The sequence below is a fragment of the Triticum dicoccoides genome, chromosome 2A, assembly GCF_002162155.2.
Source record: "Triticum dicoccoides isolate Atlit2015 ecotype Zavitan chromosome 2A, WEW_v2.0, whole genome shotgun sequence".
Classification (NCBI taxonomy): domain Eukaryota; kingdom Viridiplantae; phylum Streptophyta; class Magnoliopsida; order Poales; family Poaceae; genus Triticum; species Triticum dicoccoides.
The window spans coordinates 339,839,092-339,848,379 of NC_041382.1; the positions used below are offsets into that span (position 1 = coordinate 339,839,092).

Consider the following 9,288-nt stretch of genomic DNA (forward strand, 5'->3'; position numbering starts at 1 on the left):
ATTGATCCCACTTCAAACAATTGGGATGAAGATCTCGTTAATCAAACTTTGTGGCCCATTGATGCTAATCGGATCCTCGCGATCCCTCTCCCACAATATGACATGACAGATTTTATTGCTTGGAATTACACTAAAATGGGATCTTTTCTGTTCGCTCCGCCTATGTCGTTGAGTGGAATCACCAGTATGGAAGGAAACTTAGTTGATCTAACGGATTGGGACGAATAAATTTTAACCCAATTTGGCATAAGATCTGGAACTTATCTTGTCTAGCAAAGGTTAAAAATTTTATTTGGAGGGCGTTGCATGGCACTCTCCCATGCCGTGTTACACTAGCCAATAGACATATGAAAGCTTCGCCAATTTGTCCTTCGTGTTCGTCTGGGCAAGAAGATACAAAATATTTGTTGTTCCAGTGCCAGAAAGCTAAGGACGTGTGGAGAAGACTTGGTTTGGACAGAGTTATTTCTAGTGCTTGTGAAGTTGATTATGCTGGTGAGGTTGTCCTGGAATTCTTATTACAATTGTCAAACCAAGATTTAGCTATTTTGGGAACCTAGAATACGCGTGAGATGATTGTCATCACGACGTGGTATTTATGGTGGGAAAGACGTAAACTTGTACACAAAGAGAAAATTCAAGATGCTAAACAGATATCTATGGGGATTCAAGCTCTTACGACCAATTATGTTATTGCTTCCTCTCCTAATGCTTCCATGAAGAGGGGGGGTTGGAGTCGGCCCCCCGTGGGCTTTGTGAAACTTAATGTTGATGCTTCTTTTGATCATGACCTTAAGGGAACGACAGGAGCGGTTCTCAGGGACGACAAAGGAAATTTTATTGCAGGGGGCTGCTTGAAAATTGACTGGTGTGCAGACGTTCTCATGGCGGAATCTCTAGCGCTCAGGTTTGGGCTATCCCTGGCGCAAAGGGCGGGGTGTAATCGACTTGTCATCAATTCTGATAACTTAGAGGTCATCGAGACTATGAATAATGGAGGACGGTCGGCGGGAGTGGCGGCGGCAATTTTTGATGATTTTTATTTTATTGCTTGTGATTTTTCTATGTCCAAATTTAAACATTGTAATAGAGAGGCAAATAAAGTAGCTCATGAACTTGCCAGGTTTGCTAGATTTTCTGATACTGTTGATTGGTTTGAGGAGCCATTGAATGAAATTGTACCCTTCTTCTTAAACAATGTATCCGTTATTTCGATTGAATAAAGTTGTTATGTTTTCAAAAGAAAAATCCAATCACTCTTTTACAGTGGTCTATAAACCTTTGCTAATAATTTGGGTAAACATATTAAAGCCATATTATCTTGCTAGAGAAAGTGGATTATCATGTATCATTGTATATTAGCAATACCATATCCCACCAACCAGACTCAGATTCGGGTCGGACTGTGTTAAGATGTCAAAATTTTCTTGCCATACCCTATATTACTGGATCCAAAAATGTTTCAATCGGAACCTGTTCTAACAACTTTCACCCTTAACTGGTAATAGCTGCAAGACATGCAGTACAGAGAAAGCATAATTCATCGGTATGCAAAGACATCCTTTTGGACAAAAAACACTCTTGGTTTTACATTCACATCAATGGAAGTACAGGTCACGCATGTCACTGGTGAAAAACTGACTCCCTCGTAAAGAAGACATCCTCAACTACAAAGTTGTTCAGACTTTGAAAACAAGAAAACAATTTTCTGAAATCTTTAAAAGCATCTCTAGCAGACCCCTTATTTTGCGAAAATGTAAACTCGGTTTACAGATTGCGTGGGGGCGTCTATATAGGCTCAAAATCATCACGGCAGATCAGAAACTGTATCCAAAAACATAAAATTTATAATAAAAAAAACATGTTTCACGCGAGAAATTTAAGCAAAAACTCGCCAGAGCATAGATCATTCTTCTTCACATAGGGGCAGAGCATTCGTACACAGCATAAATATATTACATAAAAGCTCGCCGGAGCTACGCCTTCATGAAGCGTCGGCGCTCAATTGGAGTCGAAGGAGTCGCAGTCGATGAAGAACTTTGCCTGCTCCGCTTTCATGAAGCGCAAGTCCGCCTCCTTGGACGTGTGCGCCTACGACGCCGCGACGCCCGTCTGGAGGAACATGTGCTCGTACTCGAGCTCGCGGCAGTGGCGCTCTTTGGCCTACTTCAGCTCCCTCGCTGACCGCTCCAGGACGATGCGCTCGAGGTGCTCCTCCTGCCCCGGGGGGAGGTAGTCCTCAGGGCCGATCACGCGAGGCGGCGGCCTCAAACTTGACGGCGCGCGGGCCGAGTTCCTCCGGCTCTCTCTTCATCGGAGTGAGCCGCGAGCTCGAGGCACCCGCGGACGAGCTCCTCACGGCAGAAGAGCCGAAGGAGACGTGGCGGTGGCGGGCGAGCTAGCGCTCCAACTCGACCAACTCGCGTCGGTCGAACGTCGGCAGCAGCCGGCTACCGCGGTTGAGCCACCTCCGGCTTCAGATCTGGCACGGCAACGACGCTCCGCCTCATCCCCGAAGCTGCCATAGCCATCCATGGCTTTTTCAAGCTCACCGACGACAAGAAATTGGGCAGAGGAGGGGAATCGCGGCGGATGCAAAGGGGAGGAGGGGAATCGCGATGGAGGCGGATAGGATTTAACCCATATCCGAGCGGTGAAACCCCATATATACCAGTACGGTGAGAGTTTTTGCGGGCCGCGGTAAATTATTTACAGGCCGGGCCGCGGATGCGGTTTTTATTCTGGCCAAAAAAAGGGGTCAAACCCGTATAGTTGCAAGAATTATACGGGTCCGCCCCTTTCAAGGGGTCTGCTAGAGATGCTCTAAGCTTGTTGTCATGGAAAGCGCACGCAATATAGATAAATGATAATTCAACATCATACAACATTCAGGCATGGATTGTTCACGTCATATTTTTCACAATATGATGCTGGAAGGTAAGCTCATCACAAATCCAGTTCCAGTTAAGCTCATAACAGAAGGGGCTTCCCCTTCCTCAGGGCAAAACACAAATCTTGTTGACACATCCCATCTAGAGATACATTCAGAAACAACCTCTCACTGAACAGTCATTGAGAGAATCTGGCGTGCAAGCCCAGGGTCCTGCTGAAGTAGCTCTCTAATGTTGTTCTCCACTTCTCCCAACTGTTTCTCAAGATATTCCTTGGAAGTCTAGCCATCATAAAAACCAATGTGAGTGAGGATCCATTTTACCCTTCAAATTTCGACACAACAGAACAAGGGTCATTCGCAGGCATACCTGCATCGATGATATTGCAGTCTCACTATCATTTAGCTTTTTCTCTTGCTCATTTACCATAAGTGATCTCGGCTCCAAAATAAACCTACAAGTAAAACGATGTAAAAACATGATATTATAAATACAGTTACCATACAAGAGCAGAGCAGTAAGCAGGCCCCTGGCAGAAGCTGATCTTCCAGATTTACTTACACTTTACCTGTAAACAATGAAAAAGCCATCAAAACCAGCAGGAAGCAATGCATATTTATATCCGATTCAAAATTGGATGATTGCAATTGCATCATTCGATGTGCAATGATGAAATTCAACCCAATGTGTGCAAAGGAAAACTAATAAACTAAATTTAGTCACCCAACTGAAATGTTTTGTACACAAACAGAAAGCCAATGTTCAACCAGTATAGCAATGGCTGCTAGCCACGCAAGACAAGCAATGGATCAATGACAATTAACAAACCTACAGCAAAAGTTTTCACATTAAACACCACCCGTATTCACTTGTCACCATTCTGGTAGGTCCACCAATTTCTTCTCCAAGTACACAAAAATTGAAAATAAACTACAAACTACAATCATTGCAAAAAAGGACAGATTTCTAGCTAGCAATAATAAGATGCAGATTCATACTCCTCTACTTAGCTGAAACACAACATTTTTTTAGTGCATCGCTTCATGATATTATCAGCTGAATTACGAAGACAGCTAATTCCAGAGAGTAAATGATGAAAGCATCACTGTACTTCGTATTGCGACCTCGGTGGAAACCACATGAAAATCATGTTTCAAAGTTGTGGTTGCCTACTTTTTAGCTGCCTGAAATTAGTGGGAATCTTAGTCACTTTTTTATAAGCTGGCTTCTCCTCTTGTGCTGCCGTCATCCCTCCCACGCCGCGTCGGCTGACAGGCGGATCTAGGCAGCATCCTCACTGACAACCTCTGCACGCCACGGCGCCGCCATGGGTCCACAAGCACGAGCGCGTCCTCCTCTCCGAGATGAAGCTACGCAGGCGTCCCTTCCTGCATTCCTAGCTCTCTGTCCAAGTTTGTTGTTTGCTTGCTTGATCTTTTCTCTGGAATGCAGGTGAAATATATCCCTCTGGCTCAGAGTCCCTTGTTTCTCCTCTGTGAGTTCAGGGCATTTTTTTTGTTGCCTTGTTCTTCCTCTCCTGCCTCTTTTCCCCATCCCTCAGATATGGGACGAAAATGGTGTACTTCTTTGGCATGTTTTTCTTCCGTACTTGCCCGCCCAGAATTATGCCTGATGTTCGATTCTGTGGTTTGGCTGGTTCTCTTATTCCACGGTTTGATTTTCCTTTACACCACGACCGTGATTTTTTTAGTTGTACTTCCCCCTGTGAATTGTGGGGAAAAAATCATTTTTTACCAGGAAAAATGGATTCATTATATATGTGCATGAGAGTCTGCTTTTGTTTATCAATAGACAGCTAGCCACAGGCAGCACTAGCATGTTGGAAGCTGAGTAGTGAATAAAACAATTTTACTTCTGGTGTAGGTTCTGCTGGAACCAGGGAAGATAGAAGAGTCTCAAACAAGGGCAATGTTAACCTTCATGCCGGTACTAACAAAAATGCACTGCTGAATGTTGCTCTTGGGCTGCCGGTTTGTTCGCTCGTTGTTGCATGAATTTATGTAAGACTTACAGCTAATTGTCTGGTGTATAACTGTGAACTATTCTTGTCCTGCTATACAGAATATCTGGGTGCAGTATATGACATGGCATACTTGTGTCAATGGTCCTGTTATGCTTCATGGTTTGGACGAAGGTTCACTAGATCTGACCTGGTAGACTTGGTATTATCAGGTAAGTGCAGCATCCAGTAACTACTTTGTTGAATAATTTAAGATTAAGTAAGAAAGAAGGTAAATACCTTTATCCATGGTTGGTCGAAAAGGTGAACAGATGAACCTGAACTCTTAGAAGTCCATGCTAGGTTGGTCTAAGAGAGGTGCCATGTATTGAATCAGTGATGTGTGTGGTGCTGCCAGGTCCCATTTTCATGCCTGTTATAGTCTTTTGGTTATGTAATCCTGCTTTGTTTGCTATTGCCATACGTGTCATAGGAGTGGTTAGCACAGCAATATAGCATTAAATGTCACGGCCATGACCTAACCAAGTAGCTGATGATTCACGCCTTCTCCACAGTTCTATTTGCCTTTATGGTAGTGGTAGCAGGTTGGAAGATTTTAGAGAGCCACCCGCCTCCTGTGGAGCACTGGAGCCTAACAATCGCAACTTTATGTTCAAACTTCTACCAAATTAGTGTATTGTACTACTTCCTGGCATGTCTTACTTTCCTAAGTTTGGGTGCGATTGTAGACTGATAATCATGCTGAACTGATAATATTACCATGGCAGAAAAAAAAAATGATGTATCATGTATTAGTTTCAATTTCTAAGTGAACTTGGCTCAGTTGTTCCGTGTAATTTTCCCAGTTAGGATTTCTCTTTGTTTTTATACTGCTCTTATATATAACTCAAAAAGAATTTGTTGCTCTCAGTATATATGTGTTTCCTGGCTTACATATCGTCTAATTACCCGTGGTAACACCGTAACACCAGTGAGGATTTTGTTGGTGCCCCAGCGCTTGCAATGATTGGACCGCTGGAGTTATTCAGAGAACAATTTATTTGAAGCTGAAATTGTTAGCAAACTGCCTGCGGGCGGGCGCGAAGGTGCGCCTTTGGCACTAATAGGCAAAAATCTTGGGAGTAATTTCTACCCTGACGAAAAGAAAGAGAATAGCAAACTACGCAGGAAAACAAATAAAAAGATCAAGATTGAAATTATGCACATACTCCCTCCATTCCTAAATATAAGTCTTTTAGAGATTTCAATGTGGACTACATACGAAGCAAAATGAGTGAATCTACACTCTAAAATATGTCTATATACATCCGTATGTAGTCCATATTGAAATCTCTTAAAAGACTTATATTTAGGAACGGAGGGAGTAGATTACAGGTAGCTTGCAATACTCCATAACGTACAAGAACAAAGTGCAACTATTCTATGATAATCTTCAAAGGATGAATTATAAAGTGTCTACAGAGCAAATTAAAATGTGTGCAAGGCTGGGTGCAGCTTGGAGATCTGCCTATGGATGCTAACTACCTTTTCTTTTAGCAAATGCTGGCTGATTAGCTTATGTTTACTGCTGGTGGCTAATTAGCTATAGATTTGATCCAGCAAGCGTAATCTATTTAGGCGACACCCAAATGGGCCATACAACCATTGTTAATGGGCTTCAGAGGCTGGAAACAATGGGCACCCCGCCAATCGCAGGCATAACAGGGTTAAAGGGCAACAAATAGACTGAGAAAAAAAATCAGCCCCTGAAATTAGCATAAAGTGTAAAAGGTATCCAAAAAAATCAAAACACAAAGTATGTTGGGGAGGTGAATTTCTATAAGCATGTAACATCTCAGGCTCAAAATCAAATTCATTTTGGAGGTATTAATAGAAACAAATTCAGAAAATAGTGGTGAATAGTAAAACACCACTAGATGAACTTGTTTTTACATACCTCCAGAATGGATATGAGTTTGAACTAGAAATTTCACATGAGCATCTCCTCCTAACAAGCTGTTTTCTTTTTACAATTTCAGAACTTCCAAATGTGGTTTCCATGGAATTTTTCATCATAACTTGGTTACCACAGGGTATTTTCTCCACTGCATCTAAGGACAGTTACCACAGGATATTTTCTCCACTACATCTAAGTAAGTACAGTTTTGGACACATTTGGCAAAGGCATTGGTCAACAAATTTCGAGCAGAAATGACAAATAGCTTCGATGCATCCATTAGAAGAAAAGTAATTCTTACCAATGGCCTTGTAAGTGTTCGTATCATCAGGTAATTGGCTAAGTTCCTCCAGTGTAAGATAGGCACGCTTCTTTTCACTCTCTTTAGAACGCATCTGAGTTTGTAGCTGATGAAAGAAGAAAACTGTTGTAATAAATGTTATCGGTCGGGGAATCTTGGGCACAAGTATATATGCTAGAGATACTGGAGGAATTTCTGACAGAGACACCCATTGCAAGGATAGCCACCACCGAGCAAGAAACCCAACAAGATAACATAAATGATCTATTTCAGCAATCTAAATAGCCATCAACTCAATAAAATCCCAATAAGATAACAAGATTCATATTATCATTATTTATGGCATGCCCATATTGCACAAAGACTAAAACAATGTGATAACATTGCGTGTGCATAATGGCTCAAATATATTTCAGCAATCCAAAATCTATCAACTTCTTATTCCACCGATGTTTCAAACTAAGGGCCTGTTTGGGACTGCTCCGCTTCATTAAAATCAGTTTCAATCCATCAAATCCACTTTGGAGCAGTTTCATACAGAAGCTGTAGCACCAGCAAAGAGAATGTTTGGCTTCCATCTAGCTCCAGCTTCAAGAATGGGAAATTTGGTGGAAAGGATCTATTTGATTGGACAAGGGGGGAGAAACGAAGGGGTATCCACTTACTGGTGGCAGCGGTGGGTAATTTCCCCACAACTCCAGCTTCTAGAGTTTTTTGGAGCACCCCCTAAAGAGCTTCATAAAAAATTGGGAGCTGTACCCCAGATTCTAGTTTTTTTTGCAGAGCGGCATATCGTGGAGCTACCCCGTTTGACTTGTATTTTCTGGAGGGGAGCTGAATTTTAAGGAGCAGAGCAGTCCCAAACAAGCTCTAAGGTAAAAGTTAGAACATACTGTAAAATATATATGTTAGGACAGTTGGAAGGTACTCCCTCCGTCCTATAATGTAAGACGTTTTTTAACACTAGTGTAGTGTCAAAAAACGTCTTACATTATGGGACGGAGGGAGTACTTATCATTCATCGCTTGAATAAAGATTATGCTCATTAAGGTTGGCATTTACTATCTTTATGTACACAAGAATTATTTCTACAAGCAATGTACAATATAGCTCAGCCTTTAAAAATGGAGAAGATAATCAATACAGCTTTGAGCGATACACTGGCAGTCTGGCACCAATTAATCCTGCAGTAATATACCCCGAAAAGCCAAAAAATACTGGGTCTAGACTAGAAACAGAAGAATACCACACCAATTATTATATCATTCAGGAAAAAACAGATCATCTCACAATCCATGGCCCATGTACAATTTTGGTCCTCCTCTGTTCTAGCCAGGGTACTGGATGTCACATAATAGAGTACAACAAGAAATGCACCAGTGCTAATCACAGCAAAGAAAGCAATGTGAAAACTAGATGACAAGAAATAGATCACCGTAAATTATCCTTAGCTAAACAAAACAGCAAAAAAGCTTTTTAATAAATTAAAGATGTGGTCCAGCGGAATCCAGAGTAAGGAAATATTTGTGTTCCCTCACAAGAACTCAAAATATTTCCATTCCTTTCTCCGAAATGATCATTTCCTCAGCTATACTTGAAATGAAGTAACTCAACATATAATGCCAACTAATTATAATGAAGGTAGGATCTGATGCAGATTATGATTATACATCGGTGGAACTACATATATGTATGGAAAACTAAATAATCAAACGTTTTCCCTATTTTTCTGTTTTTTATCAAAACATTCAACTGATCAATCAATTTCTGATGTAAAGGGAGTGTTAGGCACCCAATTTTGCAAGAATCAATACATCAGAAACACAATTGCTTTTAGTAGTTTAAATACAAAGAACATCAGGTAGAATTATGAACATCTGCTGCTGCTGGCTAATGCAGCGAAATATGGCCTATGGAATTAAGTGTCATTTAGCGAACTGAAAAGCCAGCTCAATAAAATCAAAATCAATTACAGACATTTGCTGGGGGGCTATCTAATGCAGTATGAAAGCTTATCGTAGTGAGTGTCAATGAGCAAACTGAAGAGTCGGCTCAATGATACAAACATTGTTGGGTAGAATCACAATCTAGAAACAGGCAGCAATGCTGTTCGAATAACCACCAAAAGCATACCGCACGGGCACAAGATTCCAGCGCACGAATCTAGGAAAGGGGTTTC

At 41.5% G+C, this 9,288-nt stretch overlaps 1 protein-coding gene across 1 annotated transcript in view; it reads right to left on the reverse strand.

Moving 5' to 3' along the window:
- Positions 1-2,838: 2,838 nt before the first annotated feature.
- LOC119354536 (prefoldin subunit 1-like) overlaps positions 2,839-9,288 on the reverse strand; it is a 7,226-nt gene continuing 776 nt past the window's right edge. The window contains exons 3-6 of the mRNA XM_037621256.1: positions 7,110-7,215; positions 3,453-3,459; positions 3,261-3,345; positions 2,839-3,172 (exon numbers count right to left, since the gene is read on the reverse strand). Of these exons, the coding sequence (XP_037477153.1) occupies positions 3,059-3,172; positions 3,261-3,345; positions 3,453-3,459; positions 7,110-7,215 (312 nt within the window). The 3' untranslated portion in view covers positions 2,839-3,058. The remainder of the gene's footprint in view (positions 3,173-3,260; positions 3,346-3,452; positions 3,460-7,109; positions 7,216-9,288) is intronic.